A 27,017-nucleotide genomic window follows, 5' to 3' on the forward strand; every position below is an offset into this window, starting at 1 on the left:
TTGACTTTAAGTTTGAAATAGGTTTTCAAAATGGCGGCCGTGGCGGCCATATTGGATTTCTGATCGACCCGAAAAATAACAACACTTTGTCAGGACCATGAGGCGATCATTCCTACCAACTTTCAGTTCAATCGGCCCAGCAGAACTTGACTTTAAGTTTGAAATGTAAAATGTTAACGGACGACGGACGACGGACGACGGACGGACGAAAACGGATAGCTAAAGCTCAGGTGACCTAATAAAACAGTAGGTCGGACAATTTTACATGTAGCGCAATGTATGCGTTTCACTTCATTTACTAAACTTAAATCATTGTTTCCTACTAGACATTTCTTTTATGTTTTACTTGCGTCCTGACAACAGCCAAGGTACGGATAGGCACTGTCCGTAAACTTTATAGAAAGTGCCGACGGGTCCAGATTGCCAATGTCATAATGTGAAGTGTCAAGAAAGGTGGGTGACCAGAATATTCATTTACATGTTATGGCTCACTTTTACCTTGACATTTGAACAAAATATTAAGTTATATTCTAAACTGTCAAGGACATTGAGGAAACACATGTATACTATACTAGAGTCCACCAATGATTTTCGAAGAACTGGTCTCCACACAATTTAAAGATTGTCTACTCCACCGATGTCTGGTCATCCTTCCAGGTTTTTTTTAAATGACCTAATTTATACAATGATCTCTGGGGAGCCCGTGATGCTTTCCACTCAAGAGGTCACACGTGACCATGGCCCGATAATGTACATCTCCAAGATATCTTAGGGCGGCTGACTGACCTTGTCATGTTTAAAGTTCTACAGCTTTAGTGGGGTTTTGACCCTGGACAGTCTAACCCTGCCCCCACCAACCCTCAATATTTTGGGCGAGGCCAGCTAGCGCTACGACAATACCACTGTGACCTTGAACTTTTGGTCCAAAGAAATGAATATGTTCTCCTAACGTCACCCTGTGAAGTTAAAAAGCGATATAGACGGAAAGGCAAGTGTTGAGAATCTTTGACCTTGACATTTTGACCCCAGAATGAAAAGGATTCCTCATTTCATTTGAATTATTCTGAAAATTAACAAGAGGCCCAATGGGCCTGAATCGCTCACCTGGTATTAATCTCACACTTGTAATCTTAAAAGTGGACTAAAATACAGCTACAGGAAGAATATCAGTGTTTGATTCATAAGAACCTATTAAAAGATTTAAACATATGACGCCTGTGACCTTGAATGTCGAACATGGACATTAGGTTGAACAGAGTTTAAAGTCTTCCAATCCAGCATGCTTTTGGCAAAATATCATAACCCTGGACCTATTGGTTATACAGAACAAGTCATTTAAAGACTTAAATATATATTGACCACTGAAGTCGTTTAAAGGTTTTAAACATATTTGACCTTGAATATATGTAAAGGCCATTCATTTGAATAATCTTGGTTGCCCTTCATCACAGCATGCTACTGGCCAAATAGCATCATCCTAGGCCTTGTGATTATTGAGAAGAAGTTGTTTAAAGGTTAACATATCTGACCCCTGTGACCTTGAATATAAGTAAAGGTCATTCATTTGAACAAACTTAGTATACCTTCACCCAAGCATGCTACTGGCCAAATAGCATCATCCTAAGCCTTTTGATTATTGAGTAGAAGTTGTTTAAAGGTTAACATATTTGACCCGTGACCTTGAATATCAGTAAAGGTCATTCATTTGAACAAACTTGGTAGCCCTTCATTCTAGCATGTTACTGGCCAAATATCATCAGACTAGGCCCCTTAGTTATTCAGAAGTTGTATAAAGATTTGTTAAGACAATTGACCCCTGTGACCTTGAAAATGGACGAAGGTCATTCATTTGAACAAACTTGGTAGCCCTTCATCCAAGCATGCTACTAGCTAAAAATCATCACTCTGAGCATTTTGGTTATTCAGAAGAAGTTGTTTAAAGTTTTTAAACATATTTGACCCCTGTGACCTTGAAAATAGGTGAAGGTCATTTATTTGAACAAACTTGGTAGCCCTTTATCCTAGTTTGCTTCTGGCCAAATATCATCACCCTAGGCTTTTTGGTTATTAAGGAGAAGTTGTTTAAAGTAAAATATTGACGCCGGACGGACGCTGCACCATGGCATAAGCTCACTTGGCCCTTCGGGCCAGGTGAGCTAAAAATAGCTGTTTGAGGTTTCTCCTGTGGTTTTATGGTTGTTACTGCCAGATATCTTTCTTATAGGGAGAATAATTTACTTCATGAAACCTTTTTCGTCTCATTCTGGTTCAACAAAACAATGTTTATAGAATACAGTTACAGTTTTAATGAGAGACAATTTTATTCATCACTTTCACAATACAATATTTTTTTACATATTGACATCAGCTAAATTTATTACAATTTTAACCTTTGACCCTTGATCATCTCTCTTTGTCAAGGTATTCTTACAATACAACAGCCAATCAAATCAACTGTTATAAACAGACAAGGGGGTAGATAGCTTCTTTTATTTTTAAAACCGCAAGATAATTGCACAACACTGATCTAGTATGGTATGTGTGCTTAAAATGAATGAAAAAACATGAGATGAACATTAGTTATTGAAACTTGGGTGATAAGAGATGATAAAAATGGGGCCAGTGCTTGGATGATGATCTATATATATTAAGTAAGATCACTTTTCCTATGAGCTAGTAGCAAGTTACATATATTGACACACAAGCTGATTTGTACCACGGACTTTAATCTAACTCCGTGGGGAGTACACAATACAGTACCATGGAGCATGATGTAATCCACCAGTATAACATGACGGGTCTAGTATGATGTAATTCCCCAATATACCAGTATAACATGACCAATCTAGTATGATGTAATTCCCCAATATACCAGTATAACATGACCAGTCTAGTATGATGTAATTCCCCAATATACCAGTATAACATAACCAACTACTACTCATGGTGCCGACTACACAATAAAACTACTTAATGAGGTATAAATGAAATATCTAGCATGCTGTGCAGTCTGGCATGAGGCACATAGGAACTGTCCGGCAGAATTAACTGATGATGGATCTGTTGAGAAAGACTGATGACAACACTGTGGATAATGACTGCAGATGACATAGATGATGAAAATGATTGAAATTTGTCAATCCAAAGCTATGAATATACTTAAAAAAGACAGACAGAGACTTGGAGTGATTAAATATTGTGTTGTGTGTTTATTCATCAACAACATCCTATAAAACGTAATGCATTTACCTGGTCTTTACCAGATCCATTACATTGATCCTTCCCCTACCTTATACAGTACAATATTGGGTAACTCAATGTTGATCTTTCCCCTATCTTATACAGTACAATATTGGGTAACTCAACGTTGATCCTTCCTCTACCTTATACAGTACAATATTGGGTAACTCAACGTTGATCCTTCCTCTACCTTATACAGTACAATATTGGGTAACTCAACGTTGATCCTTCCCCTACCTTATACAGTACAATATTGGGTAACTCAATGTTGATCTTTCCCCTACCTTATACAGTCCAATATTGGGTAACTCAATGTTGATGCTTCCCCTACCTTATACAGTACAATATTCGGTAACTCAACGTTGATCTTTCCCCTACCTTATACAGTACAATATTGGGTAACTCAATGTTGTTCTTTCCCCTATCTTATACAGTACAATATTGGGTAACTCAATGTTGATCCTTCCCCTACCTTATACAGTACAATGTTGGGTAACTCAATGTTGATCTTTCCCCTACCTTATACAGTACAATATTCGGTAACTCAACGTTGATCTTTCCCCTACCTTATACAGTACAATATTGGGTAACTCAATGTTGATCTTTCCCCTACCTTATACAGTACAATATTGGGTAACTTAATGTTGATCTTTCCCCTACCTTATACAGCATAACATTTGATAAACTCAACATTAGGGTAAGTGTCACCCCATCTGATCTCATAACTGACAAGGGTTCCTCTAACCCTCCCCTTTGATGAACATGGTAATAAAAGGTTAGTATCCCTAGCTTACAGACATAAGGATCATCCCAGACAAACATTCCCCCCTCCCCTCCCACATCCCCTATTCTTAGTTAAGTACAGATGGTATTGAAAGGGTTGTAAAATTTAAACTAGAATAGTAATCAAAAACACCTCTGGGGTCATTTTCAAATATTCTACCAGCCATTTAACTCTGAAATATTTTCAAACCCGTTTTAAAATCACAAATAATTCATTTTCCTTTCTCTTTTAATCAATCATTTTTAAGTGTCAGTTAACAATACTAAAGCTAACAAGTCTTCATTTTTCTTCTTCTATGAAAACTAAACATAATTTCAGATCCCGCCCCCTTTGATTGGATCATTCTGTGCATCAGGTACATACAATTCATTCCCCAGCTGTACACTTATACAATACAGCAGACTAATATTTAACATGCATGCCATCTTGTCGTAAACCCTATCCAAGACTCGGTGGTCTGCATATTTACGTCAGATTGATGACGGAATGATCAAAGCCAGGCCAGCATGGCATTACAAACCTGGTAAGTCCTCGCACTTGGACTGTCCTTGGCATGTATTCAATATCAATGGTCCAATAATTGAAATCCAATAGTCTGCACTGTAGACAATGTCATTTCAACAACTATACACATTGTTCTTCTTTCTCTCCAGCCTACCTGTTGAAAACAATCTTAAAGATGTTTTCAGGAAAATCTATAAATCAGAGATCGGTTCAAAAAATTTCACTGCATACAGTATACATGCGAAAATAAGCAGTTGATTACAACATACTGAAAAATCTGCTGGTATTTATCACCGATGTAGAGTCTAGTAAATCAGAAAAATTTCAAAATAGTTGTCGGACATCAGAATAAAATTGGAATAAAAATATTAAAAAGCAATTTGACACACAGATCACAAACGGAAGGGCGTCTGTATTTGTATGAGAACAATGTGCTCACACAGATGTATCTTTGGTCACCGAACAACAACCACTTCTAAAGATCTCATGAAACAGTTCAATAGCTGACAAGGAATTCTCCACAAAACAACACCACATATTAGTTATCCAAGTTCTAATGTGACAAGTGTTAACAAAATGTGCCTTTATTTGACTGTGGTTTCATTTGATGATAGTGAGGATGTTGATTTCTTTTTTATAAATTCAGTCAGCCGTGTCCTTGCTGTCGGTCACTGTTGGTATTCCTGCTGTTCCTCCCGGGGTCCCTCCTCCTGTGGGGGAGACTGTGGCGAAGCATCCTCGCGGGTTTCGCGGGTTTCGCGGGGGAACCCATTTGGTTCCTCGTCAGGGTAGCCCTTGTTCTGGTCTTCTTGTTTGATGAGAATCTTTCCGTCAAAGTCAAGGGGCATGTCCTGCATTACCTCATCCGGCTGGCCCTCAGGTCTGTCACGGCGACGGTCACCACGGTCACGACTCCTACTACGACGAGCACGTTTGCGATCTCCCCTGTCACGTGACCTGGTCCTCTTGCGTTCTCGAGATCTACTCCTTCTTCCCCTCTTCCTGCTCCTATCCTCATCTGGAAATGGAGATCAAATGTTGAAAATGGTTACATTTTGAATGAATACATTTCAAAGTGAAATAAGAGTCGGATTAAATTTCACATTTTGGGATTTCATAAAACTGGTTTGTTCAGTATGATTTTTTCCCAGCGCTGTTTTAAACAGGTCCTTATGACAAACAATCAATATATAACACAACTGGACATTTTGAAATGAGAAATTAGACATCTGTATTTTCTAACAACATTTCAAATGTAGACCAGTGTTTTTACTTTTAAATGATTTCCAGTGTGTAAATATAACCTATTGTTCTACTTTACCGATACACATATACTGTATTTAACCATGAATATATATATATATATATAATTCAAAAGGTTAAATGTCTTTGTAAAGTAGATAAGTATAGAACAGGGCTCTTCAATCAAACCTGAAGAGCCCAGTGAAAGGGTGGAGGCTGCTAGTTTTGAAGTCAGCCGTGATATCTTATTTTTCCTCCATGTGTGAACATTTCATATTGTAAGCAATAGCTGATTATGTAAATGAATAGTGGAGTGAGAGTTGTTTCCCCTTCCAGTGGGAACAAGGAGGTGAAAAAGAAATTCAGTTACAAGAAAGACAACTCTTGTTGAACCTGCACATCTTCAAAATTCCCATAACGAGAAACATACTTCTTACAATGATATAAAAGTAAGGAATTTGGTCCCCTTTCCAATACAACATTAATTTATCACAACTATGACACTGAATCCAGCATTGCTCAAATATTTCAAAAGCAGGACAGGAAACTAATGTATATCTACTAGCAAAATACATGTTAGTTTTAAGAAAATGCTTGTTAAAATTTCCCCCATTTGCAAATCACTGCAAGTAATTTTGTCTGCCTCTATGAACATTCACAATATTAATATTCACCGAAAAGTTGTCTGCAAACATATTCTTGTACACTGTAGTCTTATATGCATCATTGATTGTTTGTCTTTCAGAGTTACTGTTCTCTGGTTTCATTTGTTGATGCTCATTCATGTTATATTTGATGAAAAAGAACTTTCTTTCTTTAGTTTCTCATTTAGTGTGTCGATTTTTGATCACTTTCCATGTGGCTACGATACTTAGTTTCGACCACTGAAAAGACAGGCATGACAAGATCTTCCTGCCCACTATTTCTTACCGATATCATGAATTCCTATCTGATAACAACATAACTGCCAATTTGAGATCCAACTCTATGACAATTTTGTACTGACAATAAGATACACATGTAAGTCACTAAAATTAACTCATTCACCTCTGAAGACACATTTGAACCCTTCGAAAGCCAAGGTTGGAATAGCTCATTATGAAAATTCAGGGGTGAATGATTTAATAATAAATATGGAGTGAAAATTACTTAGATCAAATATGACTGATAGCTTGTTTCCTATATCCTATTTAATGGCAAACTTTACCTGTGATAGGCCCATGCTCAGTAATAAACCCATCCCACGTAAAACAATTTTTGTATATAGGATCTAATTAGGTTATATACTAATTTCCCATAAGGGCTCGACAACCTGACCCAGGTTCATGAAACAATCTTAGACTAAAGTTTTTGCTTAGCCAATCACATATGACATCATTTTTCAGGATGTTATCTGCGATTGGTCAAATCCAAACTTAGGACAATTTTCGGGGCCAGGTCTGTTCTTATTGTTAGTTAAATATGGTAAAAGCCTGCCAGTACCTTCATCAATGCCGCCTCTCCTATTATGCTCCCTACTTCTGCTCCTCCTCCTAGGCGCCTCCCTTTCACGACTGCGACTTCGTGGACGCCTTTCCCTTGATCGACTCCTGGGTCTTCCTCCTCTTCGGTCACCACCACCACCACCACCTCCAACACTACCTCCTCCTCCACCTCCACTTCCTCCTCCTCCTCTCTCCCGTGAACCGTCCTCCCTGCAACACCAAACAAGACACTCAATGGCCACTACCTTCCAGCAACACTCAATGGCCACTACCTACAGCAACACTCAATGGCCACTCCCTTCCAGCAACACTCAATGGCGACGACCTTCCAGCAACACTCAATTGCCACTACCTTTCAGCAACACTCAATGGTCACTGCCTTCCAGCAACACTCAATGGCGACGACCTTCCAGCAACACTCAATGGGCACTACCTTCCAGCAACACCCAATGGCCACTACCTTCCAGCACCACTCAATGGCCACTACCTACCAGCAACACTCAATGGCCACTACCTTCCAACAACACTCAATTGCCACTACCTTCCAACAACACTCAATGGCCACTACCTTCCAGCAACACTCAATTCCCACTACCTTCCAGCAACACTCAATGGCCACTACCTTCTAGCAACACTCAATGGCCACTCCCTTCCAGCAACCCTCAATGGCCACTACCTTCCAACAACACTCAATGGCCACTACCTTACAGCAACACTCAATTCCCACTACCTTCCAGCAACACTCAATGGCCACTACCTTACAACAACACTCAATTGCCACTACCTTCCAACAACCCTCAATGGCCACTACCTTCCAGCAACACTCAATGGCCACTACCTACAGCAACACTCAATGGCCACTACCTTCTAGCAACACTCAATGGCCACTACCTTCCAGCAACACTCAATTACCACTACCTTCCAGCAACACTCATTTCCCACTACCTTCTAGCAACACTCAATTACCACTACCTTCCAGCAACACTCAATTCCCACTACCTTCCAGCAACACTCAATGGCCACTACCTTCCAGCAACACGCAATTCCCACTACCTTCCAGCAACACTCAATGGCCCCTACCTTCCAGCAACACTCAATTCCCCCTACCTTCCAGCAACACTCAATGGCCACTACCTCCCAGCAACACTCAATGGCCACTACCTTCCAGCGACACTCAATGGCCACTACCTTCCAGCAACACGCAATTCCCACTACCTTCCAGCAACACTCAATGGCCACTACCTCCCAGCAACACTCAATGGCCACTACCTTCCAACAACACTCAATTCCCACTACCTTCCAGCAACGCTCAATGGCCACTACCTTCCAGCAACACTCAATGGCCACTACCTTCCAGCAAGACGTCGTAGATAACATCTAACATTTAAATTGTTTTGACCTTTCATACACATAAATACTATAAATCTTATGATGACTATGCAAAGAAGGCATTTTTGTTGAATTTTTCAAGTTTGACACTAAACAATAAGCAATTTGGTGCTGTTTCACCTAGAACAATGATAATGTTAGCATCTTTCCTAATTAAATTGAACATACTATGGAACAGAACTCCAGGAATGTAAAGGTTAATTGATCAATTGATTTCTCACTCGAAACAAATAGCTTTCTCAATTTTTTGTTCTTTCATTTGAAAAAATTCTGAATCAAAAATTTAATTTCAGATCAAATTTTAACCTAACACAGTGATGTTCTTTGAAAAACAATGTTTTGAAGATATTGGGAAAAAAATGTATCAAAATAATGCAATATAACCCAATAAAGACTTCCAATCAGAAATTATTGTTTCAATTACAGTGTAGCCTTGTTAGCCAGCCAACGTGTGTTTCCAGTTAAAAGTGTCGATCTTCACAGTGAAATGACTGGGTTACTAGGTCTAGATTTTTAGATAAAAAGAGCAATACTGTCCAAAACTTTTAAACTGGATAATGGTGACAGCAGGGCTGGACCAGAGCAATACTGTCCAAAACATTTAAACTGGATAATGGTGACAGCAGGGCTGGACCGTTGGAGGTTCTATAATGCTGTTAAATAGTAGATTTTTTCATGCAACTTTTTACACTGTAGACGAACTACAAACTTTATGGATATTGACATTGTCAGTGTTAACTTACCTGTATTCGTCTCGGCCGGAGAACCTGGTATTCTCGTCAGGACCACCCTTCCTGGTGCCGCCAAGACCTCCGCCTGTAAAAAATAACGTTACCAGGGTCAAAGACAAATCAACCTTCAACTTGATGTCTCAATTTTTGACAATATTTTTAAACTTCATTTTTTCACTCTGCAGCATTTTAAGGTTCATTGTAAAATATGTCACATAGGTGGCTGAGGAAAGTGTAATGTGAAAAAAAACAGGCACTTAAAATTGTGTCTAGTGTATGAATATTAATTTTGCTAAGTGCAAACTAAAAATCTAAAACTGTAGATAATGAAAAAACATCATGCAGTAATATATTTTTTTTCTGATTTTTCTCAAAAATGCATTTTTTTGGTTAATAACCAGTCAAGCTTTGAAGGACTTGGCCTTGGATATTACCTAGAATGATTTTCAGAAAAAGCTCAATGCCTATTTTACCCCTATCATAAGCAATAGGGTACTGGGTCCATCCCAGGTAGCATACAAGAAATATTTACAAAACCTCTTCCTAACAAATGTTATTTTTTCTTGCAAATTTCACAAGAAACTTCAGATATTTCTCATCATTATGAAAGCCAAATATAATGAAAAACTGTTATAAATAGGATTGTAATACAAAGAACAAAATTTGAAGATTTAAATAGCCTTCCACAAGGTTAAAATAATTTCAAGACTGGGCCGATTTCACAACGGGGTGGTTAAAACGTTTTATTTCTCGTGTATTAAATCTGTTATCATATGATTGTACTCCATATGTTCACTCCCTTGTCAAAATGACTGGCTGGATACGGCACATGTGTTTCCTCTGGTGCCGTAACAGAAAGTGATTTGGCTGTACAAAATGGCCTGAAGCTAGTCATTTTCTACATTAAGCCACCCCACTAGTGGCGTATTAAGCGGAGTGCTTCAGTGTCAATTGACCTTTTCACCATCTCTGTAGGTTAACAATTGATTAAGCACATGTTTGCCATCAGTGCTGCACAGACGCATACTTAGTATTGGTGCAGTAATGTCATCTCTATCTGAATTCACTGGTTACATGAAATGCTGCTTCAATAAGATTAACATAAATTCTAGTGTCCCTGTTTCACCTCAAGGCTTCATTTGTCTGTACTTTTGAAAATAGGATAATTTTCAAAAATCAATGTATTATCTGTCTGTACTTTTGAAAGTACATTTTTTTTAATTATATTATCAGTGTACTTAAATTGGAAATTGCTTTTCTGTAGAATAGAGCAACGGTAATACAGCTTCCCATATCTAAAAATAAAATCATCAAAATATCAGCTAAAATGAATAAAAGATGGAGACAAATTGGAGAAAAATACAGATTTTTTTTTTTTGATATCAAACTACAATCTGATGCATTCTCTGTACCCGAAATTGTTTTACCCCTCTTAAATGAATTCATTACTGAAAAGACTAAACAAAATGCTTTAAATTGTACATACAAAAAGTAAAATGGTAAAATACCATATTGGAAGGAATAGCCGTAAGCTGGACCAGACTCGATATATATCTCGTCAACCAGAATTTCTCACGATGACAAAATGCAATATTGCATAATCTTGGTCTAATACACTAATGCAGTCAGTGCTATTGTGAGCAGACATCTCCCCGGCCAGCCATTCACCGAGTACCGCTCTATCACCAGAAGGGGACACGAGTCGCATACAGTAAAACTGCCTCACTGCAATAGAGTCGTTGTAACTGCACACGTGACATATCGCAGTTCTGTCATGTGTCCGCAGTAACCATAATTTGTGTTAGTGGGTGGAAAACGTGTATCTATTTCTGGACGAGACAACTTGTAAAGATTTGCGACAGCGGGGGAGATGATGGGGGAGATGATGAAAGAGATGCTGATGCTGACTGAAGTGAAATGTAATTGCTGTCCTATCCCTGGCTGCACTGACACAGCCAGAAGTGTTATTGTATTTCAACACAACCTAGCCACAATCAGCTTGCAAACTTCAGGGTTGAGAAATCATGAGGTGTCTGTCCCTTATACTGATAGACATCCTTCACTGTTGACGATTTAATGAGACAGTTATCCCTAATAATGAGGAACAAACGTTAAAGACTGACAATTTTGTCCCTAATAACAATACACATATTTCACAAACAATCATTAATGTGATCCAATGTTGATAGGTAAAGTTATGATAAGACATATCGTAAAAACTGATAAACTGCCAATACCTTTTTTACAATCTTCAAACAAAAAGTATGACAAGACATGTTGAGTTGATAAAACTGATATCCTGACAAAACCTCTTTTACAATCTTCAAACAAGAAGTTCGTAGTCAGGTAGGTGTTTCGGAATGACAAAATAAAATGATACAAAAGAACAAAGATAATCGTTTGTGACTTCGTGAAACATTGTTTGAAGATACCATACCTCTGCATATTGAATAGCATATTAATTTTTGTATGGATTTCCAGTGTAAATAGTTTAGCATTACAAATTATTTGTTCCGTAATAACGTGACATATACAATTAAAAGTTTCCTGTTGCACGCCTGGGTATTTCATAACAGAAGTTGCTAACCGATTGAAGAAACAGCTGTGACGAGAAAACAAAACACTCCCCATTGAAAGCCATGTAAAGCATCTAAACAACTGTTTTAATTTAATTTAAACTAGCACAACAGTTTCTGTCCAACCCAGAGCAGTGTATTGAACATCCCACAGTATGCATTGTCCAGCTGACGCCATGATCAGCATGCATTCTGCTCCTATCTGCAGTGAAATTGTAGCAATGCTAAAAATCCATGAAGACATAATTTAAATGCTCAATCAATTTCCAATTACCTTATCAGTGCGGCCTGTTATTGGTCAATACTCTGCTCACGCTGAAGCTTGTACTAAAGACATTATTGAAGTCTCAGTGTCATATAATTACAGCAACAGTTGGCTTTCAATTGCATTTTCTTTTGAAACTTCAAACCGAGATACAATTCATGACATTGTGCAGGTGTTTTAATAGAGTTGATAAGGGACAGATCAGCAGACGGCCATACAGCACTGGGCTGATAATCCCAAAAGTCAAGTCTTTTTCGGAGCTGCCCATTTTATGATTGCCGTTTTTAAAATCGGACCCTTTTTTAGAATTTATAACTGGCCCGTTTAATGTCGGATCAAGTTTGGACAAAACACGACCTAGAAGTGTAAGTACAGATAAAGTATGTAATGCTTATACCAATTTTCAACTTTGACCACAAAGCTGTGACCCTTTGACCCTGGGTTTGATTTAAAATTAATCGTAATTTCAACAATTTGATCCATTTTAGATGAATCACATACAAGTTAGAAAATTATATTTCGCACATTAATACATTCAACATGCCCAGTTGTATTATTAAGGACCACATCAAATATAACGATAGGGCTTCATGGTCTTATAATGGATGTTGCATGGCAATTTCCATCAGTGCTCTTTAATGGTTCCTAGAATAGAACTTTCATTCAGCAAAAATATGTCTGATTGTCAACTCGTATACCATAACATTATACACCCCTGACTGTCACACACCTATGACAACCGTATATGATTTACTTAAGAAGTAACTCTAAACCACATCCTATCTCTCTATTTATTCCTGGCGAGAGACACCATTCATTAGACAACTTATACATCACTGTGTTCTAAAATCACTGCATTTGGCTTCCAATTATAAAATCCCGGATGACGAGTGAGACTTTCTGACACAGCCCCATTAGTGCCGACTTCCTATTCCCCGAGACATGTGACCCAGCGGAAACACACTCAGCATATTAACGTGTTGCTACAGCCCCACCTTGAATCTGAAGGCGGAAATGCAGATTTTCCGTCATTTGAGCCCGACTTCTTCCAATTTGCATTTCAAGAAAATCATTTTTTCATGATATTCCATTTCATGATTCAAGTTCTGTCAAGTATATTTTTTTTTCAACATTTAAACAACATGCAAAGGGCTTTATACAGTTATCAAACGATTGTCAGAAATCAATATCTGTACCTTTGTTTGTCTGGGTTTTCTTCTTTTTAGAAATCTGATAAAATAAAATGACTCCAATGCAACTGTACAAATAATGTCAATTAATTTAACAAAACATATTTATTTTTACAACACAAATCTTTCAGTCACGCCGAATTCAGTTCTTCCTACCAAATCAATATGTCCTCCTGGAAGGACACCAGTCTCTCACATCACAGCTAGTATGTAGGTACTCATTTGTAAAACTGGGTAGACTTGAACAAAAGCAGTAAAGCTAACTGCTGTAAAAACAGTCTATCCATCATTAAGTCTAATCACCACCACGAGTTCCTTGATGTACAAGTCATCTTTGAATTTACACAACAGCTGATGTCAACGACATAAAGACATCTAATGAATTTAAATGAAATCTTCACCTCTCTCACCAAGGAATGGTTCTAGCTGATAGACACCCAATCCAAATACGGCCGTTTGTATGGAGATATTCACTGTACCCACAGAATCTAGGCCAAGTTATTGGTGCGAATATATATGTGTGATGATATATTTTGCGGTAGAACTTCCACATGGTAACCGCTTCTCAAGGAAAGATTACGACAAGATTGATATTCATTGGATATCTTTGGCTTTCCACCAAAAATGTCCAAAGATAGTTCCCCATTCCAGGAGGGCTACACACATATTTATCAAAATACAATATAAGCGCCAATTACATCGGTATCCACCCAACTCTGATTAATTCAATCTCCATTCTGACGGCTGGTGTGATTCCATATAAAGCGTTGGACCTCCTATACATCTAACAGTTTGTACCCTATATAGAAGAAAGAATCCCAGAAAAACTGTTTGTCTAGTCTCAACAAAGTATATAGATAGACGAGGAAAACCAATATAACTTGTTCTGTTAGCAAGATGTTGGACAATTCTCGACAATGTTAAAAAAATTGGTTTGCCCTCGTTTTGTACGCAATGACGAAATTTTGGGATAAATCCCCAACATTTTTGGTGTCCGACATATTGACAGGATTGTGAATCTAGGATCTGGGTATGCTGATGTGTCGACAGGTAAGACCAATACAATGGCTGCTTTTTCAAATTTTAAGTAAGGTCAATTCCACGTTTCAATTTTTCAACAGCATTTTCAAAAACGTGTTTCATGCAAATATTTCATACAGAAAATGGTGGCTATGGCCAAGAATAGATACCGTATTTGCCAAATAACTGCCCCTTCAATAAATGCCCTTTTCTACTGCATTTTGTGAAATGGTTTATCTGTTTCATAAAACTTGTCATCGGGATCTAATCTTTCGTCAGTGTAGTTGAGGGATCTCTAACATCAGGTTCATATACTGTAGCCTTCTATTTGCAATCACTCCTCAATGAAATTAAAAGGGTGTCTCAGACCCAGGAGGAAAGGCGTGTAAATTGTTTCTATGAGTATTCATCAGAAAAAAGAGGTACTACTGATAATTTTTTATAAATAATCTTTCATTATGTCTGGATTGCATATACTTCCCAAACACTCCTTAACAGAACAAGCATAGAATCCACTACATACAAATCAAGTCTGTTGTCTCATATCAATACAGTCTTTCCCAACATTAATATTTGATTCCTTCTCAAATCTCTTACGACAGACAGAGAAACATATTAATTTCCCCAGCAATGTGTTCATGACGAAACATCCACTTAATTTTCTGATTTCTATTCATCTTATGGAACAAGTTAGTCTTCAGTGGGACATATATAGAGTACTCATTTCCTTCTGAAGCAGATTGTATAAACAAATCGGAAGCTGATATACCAGTGAATCCCTCCAGGGTTACGTTTACAGGACTGTGATGTAAAAACGAGCTACAAGGTGTGCTTAACAGCACTAAAGACTAATTTGTCTGGCCAGTCACATACTGGGCTAGAAATGGGTCACAGGAGCCCTACTCCTAAATGTAAGAAATAACAAAATAGGTCACAGACACACAGGTCAAAGTCAAATGTCCAGGTTACAAAAAGGCAAGCAACACGCATGTTAAGTTCTGTTACAAAGCTGCAGATCTTTGTCCGTGGCGGACTTATGCGCAAAAAAACCGTAACCAATGTCACAGAGGTCAAGGTCACAAAAATGCTGTCAAACATGTTCTACTTATCAAGGTGCTATTGCTGCAATGTTTAAACAATCTTAGTGTTTGTAAATTTGTGAAATTATTGAAGACGAGTTTAAAGTACAGACCTAAACGCCTAGGCTGCCAGCCCTTCACTGTTCGTCCTCTTTCCACGTCGACTAGCACACGGCGTCCGTCAATTTTCTTTCCATCTGCATGCTTGTAGGCAGCTAGATTTGTTTTGAAGAAAGAAAAATACGCAAAATAACAATAGCACACAGCATTGCATCAGACCACATCGGAATTAACGAGATTGTTACAATGTATATGTACCAAACTGTATGAATCTTCCTGTCACTTAAAAATATCTTAATTCTTACCTGTATAAGGAACTCACCTGTTTATATACCATTTACCTGTACAGGTACTATAGCAACAGTAATAAAGTTTCGTAGGCAATTTTCATTATTTTCTCTCCGAATTTACCATATATGTATTGTAAGATATGTTTAAGAACAGTGTATCTTCATAAAATTTTGATTTATTCAAATTGATATAATTCTTGAAAAAAAATCCAGGGCTTTCTGGTGAATATTTCTGTATCAAAGACAGATATATCATGGGCGGTTAAAACAATAATTAAACTGCGTGTGTAGTCTTGTCCACTTCAGATATTTTTGAAAACCAATGATTTAATACAGTTTGGTACTTATTGGCGAAGCTGAAAAGAAATCAGTCACTTTTGATATTAACAAATCAAATACTTCCTTTTATACTTACCAACCTTTGTACTAAAAGCATTTGATTATTCTTATACCAGGAAAAAGGTAACGAAGGCTACAGAAAAATGTGTAATATTTTGGACACAATTGTATTTTTCTAGAGGAAGTATTTGTTTTGTTAACATTTTCAGTGCACATTTATTCCATTATTCTGCAACATACTACCTGGAAATCAACAAACAATTAATAATCAATCAAAATAGATTCCATTTCTGAAATACCTATTTGTTGGCCAGAACTCTTTTTTTGTTTTGTATGGGATGTTCATATACATACCTACCTCAGAGAGGGAACCGAACGAAAAAAATAAAAAAATTGTTGGTTTGTTTTGAAAATATTTTTAATTATTCTATAACAACTACAACATCAACTGATATTCTGATGATAGGGTCACTTACGTACTAAGTCTTAATTCCGTTGAATTTACTATTTGAAGACGGCAGGAGATTTTGGCAGGCATCATGAAGAGCCATGTCCTAAGCCAGGGGGGCGAATTTTCCACATGATTCCAAGATCATTTTCCAACTTACCCGATATTTTTCAACTTAACCAAACCAGGTTTTTTTCAAACTTACCCGAATTTTTCTATTTATAACTTACCAAAACTTTTTGTTGTTTTCTTCAAACAACNTTTCCCCTTTTTTTTTTTTTTTTTTTTTTTTTTTTACAAATTTTACTCGTAGAACTTACCAGATTTTTAATAGTAACTTACCCGGTACATTTTTTTTCAAACTTACCAAAGATACTTACGTTTACCCAAATTTTGTTTTTCATTTTACCACACCAAATTTTTCTTTCTCCGCTTTGGTAGCAGTTAGAAACTACGTCTTGAATTCTTGTAAAATCTGTCATGTTGGTTTCACCGAAGAACTTCCACGAAGTTTTAGGTCTTACCTGACAGTTCAGTTCAAATGAACTTTCCCCCCACCCCCACCCCTCATGCCTTCCAGCCTCCCCCGTTAGCCAAAGTTCAGCTTAAATGATCGAAAACGTTTGTACCTACCGCAGTTACCAAGTTTGAAAACTGACTGTCGCAAATTATTCATCCTTTTTTTCCCTCATGAATTTTATCCCAAAATACTTAAGAACTTGCTTATCACAAAATGACTCTCTATTCTAAATATAGTTTTCCAGTCATAAAGGTCAGATCACTGTGACCTTGACCCATTTTCACCTGTTGCTGAACATATTTTAACATTTCCACCCATTTTATATGAACTTTAAAACCCATGCATTTCCTATACCAGTCTTTAAAAGTTGGCATATCTGATTTGGACCACAGGACGGAATTCAGTAGGAATTTGTCTATAAGGACTTATCTTTAATATGGGAAAAAGAATCTTGGAAGATTTGAAAAATAAAACTAAACTTGGAAAAGAAAAATTTCAAGAAAAAAATAATACAATTCTGGTTTTAAAATCAAGCAGATAATTCATAGAAAAGGGACATTGTGTTTATGATTTGTTGGGAGTTTTGAACAGGTCATTTGACAGTTGCTAAGGTTACTGTAGGGTAATGGGACACGATGTCTTACCACTCCCATACAAACCTATAGTGAGTGGCCAGCAATTATTTCAAAGGAACAAGAATGGCAGAGCCATCAAGTTCACCACCTCATCTGTCTGAAGTGAAAATAACAAGGAAACGGATTAGTTCTACTGGAGAAATCACTTTTTTTTCTCTATAATATAAATTATTGATTTCAAACTGAGGAAAAAAACCCAGCCCTAACTATTCTTCTCACTCACCCCTGAAATTTCATAATGAACTATTCCAACCTTTAAAATGGAAGAGTTCAAATATGTCTTCAGGGGTAAATGAGTTAAATACCAGTTGCTTATTGATAACATATATGTTGATGAGACATACAAAGGTTTTACTTCAATGCAATATGCAAATTAGATAATTTGTATTGTTTTTTGAATTAGACATTCTAAATAATTTTATCTCTGAATGTCTTGAATATCACTTAACCTTATATCTCGTAATCAACATTTTTTAAAAGTTAAACGTACTTACCAGTTGTGTAAAACAAAACAGATGTTATCAAAGATTAAATAAAAATACCTCCACAAAATCCACAGCAATAACGTTTCAAATTTAAAACATGAAAATTGCAAAACTATTTCACTCTGACCTTGTTTTCAAGTAATAAATGATAAAATGTTGATTTTCTGCAATAATAGCAAAACCTTCAAAGCTTTTTGTACTTTTATCGCTCGCCCCTAATCTATGTACAGATGAAATTTCATGCAGTAAAATATTTATGGTCCTAACGATTTTTTTAACAAATCATATAAGCTTTGCCAATATGTATTTGTAAACCCATTTTTACTTGTTGAAGCATACCACAACAGTAATTTCTCTATCGTGTACAGACATATCAATTTCTTCCTTTCTGTAAAGAACTCTGAAGAACACCTAATCAATGAAATTCTGCCCAACAGCCAAATAACTTACTAGATACACTCAGTACAAACCTATTTGCTAGTTAACATTTGAGTCAACTCTAGTGAATTACAGATTTTATAACACAAATGGTATTTCAACTGTCTTACACTCTTTCCACAATTCTTAAAATTGACAAGGCTCTTGATTCTAGAAATCTTGTCTCAATTTGAAAATTATACTGAAATGTAGCTCATTTGAGGACAAAATACTTAACCAGTGAAAAATTTGCATAGATCGAAAACATGTTGGAATCAAATCAGCTTCGATTTAAAAACTTTAACGAAATCATTCAATAATATGGTTCACACAACTGCTATTTCATATCCGCTTTACAGTATATCCTGAAATTTTGGGAACAAGTAGGAAATTCCTAGGACAGATCACAACCTGATTCAGCGATTTATTTGCCCTTGGTCTAATGATCCGAGACATAGTATTGGATAATAATGATAACAAGAGGTACAGATAAAGCTACCTTGTTGGCCTTATTCAATGATCCTTGACTAGAAAACTTAGTTTTGAAATTTGAGATGCAAGAAATTAAAGAACTTTACAAAAAAATAAAAAAATCATCACTTGTCCTGAAAAGAAGTATTTTGCATTATCTAGGGTTAAGAAAAAGAAAACAAGGTTCTACAGTACACACATCATTTTTAAATTTTCACACACATTGGGGAGGACGGGTGACAACCTAACTCAATCCTCCAATATTCAACGGCGAACTGGCACTGATCAATCTGCTTCAATAGGACAGAGCCACTGTTTTGTGATGACTTCGGACAACATTTGTGGATTGGCTTGTGTTGCTATCTGTCATTAGTTAAATAGCGGTAGTGTTGTCTGGACCGTTACACCATTGAGCCAATCTCATTTCTCAATCATTACTACGCGGGAGAGGGCCTGGTAAAGCCGGCCTAGTGTTTCGCCAGACATTGGTAGGAAAGGATGACATGTTTTGTACCATTCCGCAATCCACCGGGAAATTTTTCAACTTGGAAACAGTCTGGAATCCCTGATTTTAAAGTCAGCGACAAAAAACTTTGAAAATGGTATTGCCAGCGACATGCCAGAGAGACACTGACGATTTTGTGTTGGGGTCAGACATTTATACAGCAACAATAAAAAGACAGTAGTAATGTATTCTGTTCCCAATTGTTATGTAGATCAAGTCTCTCATTTTTTTTTAATTTCAACAGAAATCGATTCAGTTGCACATTTTTAATATGTTGCCACTCCAGTGGTTTTCTCTTTTCTTACCACTATACTATTTCTTAAGAATTTATTTTCAAATAAGAAAATCAGAAAACTAAATATTTCAGGGAAATAATTTTTGAATGTTATGATTTAGTGAATTGCCATCAGAGCAACATGTCATCCCTTCCTTGTTAAAATATCTGGCCCAATGAAAAGAATACTTACAATGCATGTCCCGCTCATGTTCGTACTCTATGAAGGCGTAACCACGTGGCTTCCCCGAAACTTTATCTGTGAGCATGCAGATCTGAAAAACACAAACAAATCCAAACATATTACTCAATCTGAATCAATAAAATGTTTTTCGTCAAAAATATTCAAAATCAACAACATTCAGATGCCAAGATTTGTGCTGGTCCTGTGTTATCCCTTTTTTTTTTTTTAATTCTAGAATTTCACTATCTTGTCCTTAATTAATGCAGAGCTAATCGCTAAATTAGTTATGCATAGTGCTCTTATCTGTAGGTTAATCTAACTTCAGCCCTTCAAGTTGAATTTGTTCACATTCCAGTTGGCATTCATATTGATTATGTATGCCAACTGAAAGCTGTTCACTTCTTATATCTAACATTTTTTGAAACAACTGATGCCAATCATGTTCAGGTTTTAGTTCATAACTGTATATATAGTGAATGCTTTTTTATTTAATAAAGCAGCCATCTTCAAGGGAAGTTCACTGGTATAAAACGTCGAAATGTATGACATAATACTAATTATGACATCAACACGAGAAACAATGGCATTCAAAGTTGATATGAATGCCATTTGAACTTGGTAGGGTATATATAGTGGCAGTGCCATAGAATGGCGAATATAGTGCTATATACACTGCTAATGTTAGCAGTAGTGATTACATAGCGCTATAAATACTGCTGCCTACTTTACTATTATTAGCAATATACATCTAGCACCAAATACACAATACCTTATTGTGTATCGTCTGGTTTTATTTTATTATAAACCTATAATCTATACATCCATGGCAGATATTGGTGTATAATCAGACCCAATCAGGAAAATCCTAGGTTCGTTTTCTGAACCCTCTACGACACTTGACAGTGGCCGATTGTCCTTTATGACATCACTGTGTATCGCAAGGGCTACTGCTGAAGGGACGACTGTATTGCCAGGACAGAAATATATATATCAACAGTGTAACACCTACGTCTGGCAATGCAGACATTGGTTTAATGATATCAACACAGCATATAAATCTCTCCCAATGACCGAATTCGACTAGACTATGTCGTAACTCGAATGAAAGATGTTGATAATAAAATGTATTTTGTTGGATTTGAAAACAAAAACTTCCTATCTAAAGACATCAACCAGAATCAACAGAAATGACCTCTTGTGCACTGCTACCAGACAAGGAACATCACTACTCAGACATGGAACGTCACTACTACCAGACATGGAATATCACTGCTACCAGACATGGAATGTCACTGCTACCAGACATGGAACGTCACTACTACCAGACATGGAACTTCACTACTACCAGACATGGAATGTCACTGCTACCAGACATGGAACGTCACTACTACCAGACATGGAACGTTTGAGGGATTCACTTACAAAACAGAACACGTCACACATATTGGACATCAATTCATGACACCGATCATGTTCAGTATGTGCCAGGACTTGCCGACCGACAAATCTAACTACATGATGTTTTTGGGGCACAATGCTAATTTTGGAGAAGAACCACAGCACCGCTCTGCTTGTACAAACTTGGGACACTCATTTGCATACATATTAGCAACTGGTAATCACATGTGTGACCACCCCTCAATTTGTGAATGGACTCTTCTTAGTTTCACTGTCAAGACAAATCTATCTAGACAGATAGGGGTGGTAGATTGATCAGCTATTGTTCTCCTGTTGTCTCATCTATTTTTGTTTTGAGACCATATTTGGAAGCATATAACATCTTTCTTTAGCCTAAGTATGGCAAGACATTATTTTGCATGGTTTTCTACATCATTATCCCTTTATAAACCTTCACCTTTGTTTCTTTCTAACCCATTTATATCAGAGAGAATACAGATTTTTTTCTTTTAAATCTTAGAAACAAACATGATGTTTTAACAAGAATGATCAATTATACCAAATTTTTCCTTAAACATTTTACTTTTCTATTACAATATTTCTTCATTCACAGCTTTACTCATCCTTGCAACTGTAACTTGTGACTGGGAATTAATGAACCTTGATATATCATTTTAAAACATGACAGGGCTTTTGGTCCTAAAATATGCAAAGAATTATCATTAGATTTCTACATAAGGGAGATAACTCACGACACAAGACAGACAAACCATTGGAGCACTCTTCATCACTAAACTGAACATTTGGCGTTATGAAACAAATCTTTTAACTACTTAAATTTTATCCTCCAATACCATAGAAGCTTCTGGTAATAATTTTCCAATCTTGTTTGACTATTCTTTTAGAATTATGGACGTTTTTGGAAAACCATTTAAATTGTTTTTGAAAGAACTTGATATGCAAGTAATCTTGATAAATATTTATCTCCTAGTAATGATGAAAAGGGATACCCTTGGAAAGATGGGTATCAATGAAAATGTCTCATAAAACATCTATTTGTCATATAAAGATAAAGTGATTTTCTGTTGAGGCACACTCAGATTTAAAAAAAAACACCTGTAGGTACAGTGAGTATATTGAAGATAGCACTCCCAAGCTTCTGTGAGAGTATTTTGTTCTAATTCAATTGGCGGCCTTTGTGTGAAATCCTGTGTTTCTCCTAATTTTGAACTCTCCACTGAAACAGGAATTTAGGTAAATTGCTAATTGCTACGACCAACCTGTAAATATTTCAAAACTAACGTAATAGTTGATAGTAGTACTGCTCATCAAACTGGTCTTGCAAAGAAACCAGGATGGACATATAGGGAAATGATTTGGTTAATCAGATACTTATGTTTACTTTTTCAGTCTTGCTGGGTTATCTTCCTTTAAATGTGTGATTTGAAATTTTCTAACAATCTTCAGAAACGTAAAACCTAGTCGCACATATTTTGCTGTTCTGATTTCATAAACCCAAAATTGAAACACCATTCTTAAAACATAGTAATGGAACTCTTTTATAAAGGAGTTTCATAAAATTGACATATGTCATACCAAGGTAGCATAAAACCTTAAGTTTAAGATAAATTTCTATCAAACTTGAAAAATGATCCTAGAATACATAACTTACAATTCAAAAATATCATTAGAGAATTTTTCTTCTTTTTTATTTTTGCAAAAAGAAATAAAAAATTCTGTCAGGAAGGATAGCCTTGCAGATTGTCCCCTTGGAGTGTTGCATTGATCTGTATGGCGACCTTGATTGTTCCCTTGGAGTGTTGCATTGATCTGTATGGCAACCTTGATCGTCCCCTTGGAGTGTTGCATTGATTTGTATGGCGACCTTGATTGTTCCCTTGGAGTGTTGCATTGATCTGTATGGTGACCTTCATTGTTCCCTTGGAGTGTTGCATTGATCTGTATGGCGACCTTGATTGTCCCCTTGGAGTGTTGCATTGATCTGTATGGCGACCTTGATTGTCCCCTTGAAGTGTTGCATTGATCTGTATGACGACCTTGATTGTCCCCTTGGAGTGTTGCATTGATCTGTATGGCGACCTTGATTGTTCCCTTGGAGTGTTGCATTGATCTGTATGACGACCTTGATGGTCCCCTTAGAGTGTAGCATTGATCTGTATGATGACCTTGATTGTCCCCTTGGAGTGTTGCATTGATCTGTATGACGACCTTGATTGTCCCCTTGGAGTGATACATTGATCTGTATGACGACCTTGATTGTCCCCTTGGAGTGTAACATTGATCTGTATGACGACCTTGATCCATCAGGTCCTAGGCCTCTGTACAGATAATAGCAACTTAACAAACTCATCCATCATCCCATTATTGAGATATTTTTTTATTTCAATGAAGTCATTTCAAATGTAATGATTCTGTCTGTCTAATCATGACAAGTGTTTTCACAGCTCTGAAATGGATTAAGATCGTGTCCCCTACCAAGCAATCACTTGCCTTGAAAACAAAACCTGAAACTAACTTGTGCTTGCAATTTTCTTATGATCAAATAGCCAAGAAGAAGCCAGACGGTCTTATTTTGTAGATGGATTGGACATTTTATATTGGTTTTGGGCCACATTTAAACTTATCAAGGTGCATTCAATTTGATTATTTTTTTTATCAAGAAAAACCCAGGTAAACTGATAATTTTCAAATCATTGAAATACATTCAATAAAAACTTCATTTATCTAAACATCTTTGTGAAATAAGCTTTTCTGGCTGATATCAATCACTGATGTTGTCCCAAATAGAAGCACGCAGAGGGTCTTAATGTGGGAGGATGTTGAGTGCCCAAGATATCCCACATGGTCGGGCAGGTGACCCAATACCTTTTCATTGCCAATCGGGGAATCAAACCCTGGCAGTCTTGGTGATGTAGCGAGTGCATTATCCACTGTAACACCTGACCAACCAACAATTTGAAAAAATAATCCTAATAATACTGATGCTTGATGTTTTGAGGACCTGGGAATTAAGTGGCATTTCTGACTGCTTGGATAACATGTGTGATGTCAAGCCTGGCTTGGCGCCAGGGGATTAGATACGGACACACACAACAGGCTTGTACCGTAGCCTTTAGTATTTACATTACATTACCAAGTCATATTTAATAACGGCAGATTATCCCCCCCCCCCCTCCCCCTGTCTCCACTCTCTGTCTCACACACACATTCTCTGTTACAACAATACAGGCTTTCATTAATTGATAAGTCCATTATGTACAGATTTGATGCGTGTCCTCATAAACTATTACACAAACATTACAAAGTCCACCATTAAAACTGGTGGTGGGTTCAATACAGGGCAGATAATAATAATGTCCCCAAATATTGACATAGGTCTGCAAACATTATACTCCAGCATCAGTGGCCCTGTTTAACGGGAACGGACAACAGATCCACGGTCACTCGCCTTTGTTGGTGGAATTAGATGGGGAGGCAGGATAGAAGGGTGCTTGATCATCACGTACTATAAGCCACCTCGACTGGTTTCTGTGAAATGGCGGCGCACCCTCGCCATAGCGATAACGGACTCGCATTTGATAACCATGATTAATATGTCATCCCTTTCAATATCTTGTAACCCAAGACTTATCCCTGCCAAGAACATATAAGTACACCACATGATAAAACGCTGGATGCTAATTGGATAGATACACAAATTTGAAACAGTAGTGTGGGGTTCTAGAATTAAATGTCCAAGGCACTTTCACTTTTATTTATTTTTCATTTTTGATGATTTAAGTCATGAAATGTACTAAATCCATTATTGCCTTAAGCTTATGCTTAAATTCTAAACAACCACATTTCCTCATCAAAAGACATTGATATATAAAGTAAAATGATCTATTCCGAAACCCTTGCATCAAACAAATTTGTTGAATAGTTATCGCAAGTACAAAAGTATGGAATCACAGCTTTATGTCAGATCTAACAGGATGTCAAATTACCCAAGTGTTGGATAAAACAGTTTTCGCTGGATCCGTAACGGGTCAAATACTGGACAGATACTCTCCTATCAAAGATTATGTAGGATCTCTCTAGAATCCACATTCAATCATATTACATTACATGTTGATCTATCTAAAATGGCATCTAGTTTCGGTGTCTACAGTTTAGTAAGGTAAGAAAGAGGTAGAGTTCGGGAAATTTGAAACCGAAACATTCTGATATTATAACCCCACACTTTATCACTGAATTTCCATTTGAAACACCTTGCCAGATTGAAGTCCATTTCGTCCTCAGACTATTGGCACCTGTATATACAGCTTCTGGAATGGCCGACATTAATATATATAAGAAATGACTCCAAATTTCATTCCCAAATTTTCAATTACGATTTTCTTTTGGATCTCATACTCAGATTATAAATCCTGCCATCTGTAAAGTACTTGAACCTGCAGTTTCTGGAATACAAACATGTTGATTCACCATCAGAACAGCTAGGGTATTTTAAACTTCATTTAAACTTTTCTGTTTTCAATGCTTTTGACAATCCCCATTCCGTCTTTGCGTATTGCAGTTATCTTGTCTTGGGAGCAGGTATTGAAAGTTACGTCATTGGTCCGTGTGAGAAAATTACGTCGTTTTCCCAAAAATTGATGACGTTACTCTCACAAACAAGTGACGTAACAATCAATACCTGCTCTCAAGAGAAGACAACTCTGCAATACGCAAAGACGGAATACCACAGCCAAAAACTAACTATGCATTGGAAAGTGTTTTTTCCAGCATGACTAAAGAACATAATCAACATTAGTGTTTTGAGACTAAAAATTCAGCTGAGCTGGACCAGGATCCGAACCCTAAACTTCAGATTGTTATACTATAATCACTCTAACTGAGCTTCCTTGTCAATAGAAGGGTCCTGACCCAACTGTGCTACAGCTATAGCCAAAACAAAACTAGAACTGTAAGCCAAAGGCTAACTAATACCCCCGCTCCTTTATAAACCAGAACTGTGCGCTAAAGGCTTACTTATGCAAAGCAATATAGTCTCCCACCAGTAATGAGTTATGGTAATCACTATTTTATTAAAAACAAAAAAATGAAATAACAAAAAAATACACAAGTATTTCACACAAAGGGGCATTACTCCATCAAAAAGGGTTGAAATCCCAAATTAAAATGCCGGTGTACAACTCCATAAGATACCGATCATTCATGCAAAGTTTCAATGAAATCCACCTGTTCGTTAAGGAGGAGTTGCGTGGACAAGTATTTCGCAAAAAGGGGAATAACTCCATCAAAAAGGGTTGAAATCCCAAATTAAAAAGCCCGTGCACAACTACATAAGATACTGATCATTCATGCAAAGTTTCAATGAAATCCACCTGTTAATTAAGGAGGAGTTTTCCGGACAAGTTACTGCGGGCGACAGAGGGACAGACATCCAGACAAGGTGATTCCAGTATACCCCCCCCCCCCCCC

The 27,017-nt window shown here is 37.0% G+C and overlaps 1 protein-coding gene across 1 annotated transcript in view; it reads right to left on the reverse strand.

The window, feature by feature from the left end:
• Positions 1-2,296: 2,296 nt before the first annotated feature.
• LOC110450268 (U1 small nuclear ribonucleoprotein 70 kDa-like) overlaps positions 2,297-27,017 on the reverse strand; it is a 106,836-nt gene continuing 82,115 nt past the window's right edge. Inside the window, exons 6-11 of the mRNA XM_021497721.1 lie at positions 20,142-20,223; positions 15,618-15,719; positions 9,387-9,459; positions 7,253-7,464; positions 3,619-5,546; positions 2,297-3,524 (exon numbers count right to left, since the gene is read on the reverse strand). Coding sequence (XP_021353396.1) covers positions 5,197-5,546; positions 7,253-7,464; positions 9,387-9,459; positions 15,618-15,719; positions 20,142-20,223 — 819 coding nt within the window. The 3' untranslated portion in view covers positions 2,297-3,524; positions 3,619-5,196. The remainder of the gene's footprint in view (positions 3,525-3,618; positions 5,547-7,252; positions 7,465-9,386; positions 9,460-15,617; positions 15,720-20,141; positions 20,224-27,017) is intronic.

This window comes from Mizuhopecten yessoensis, unplaced genomic scaffold (genome assembly GCF_002113885.1).
Source record: "Mizuhopecten yessoensis strain PY_sf001 unplaced genomic scaffold, ASM211388v2 scaffold5141, whole genome shotgun sequence".
Lineage (NCBI taxonomy): Eukaryota > Metazoa > Mollusca > Bivalvia > Pectinida > Pectinidae > Mizuhopecten > Mizuhopecten yessoensis.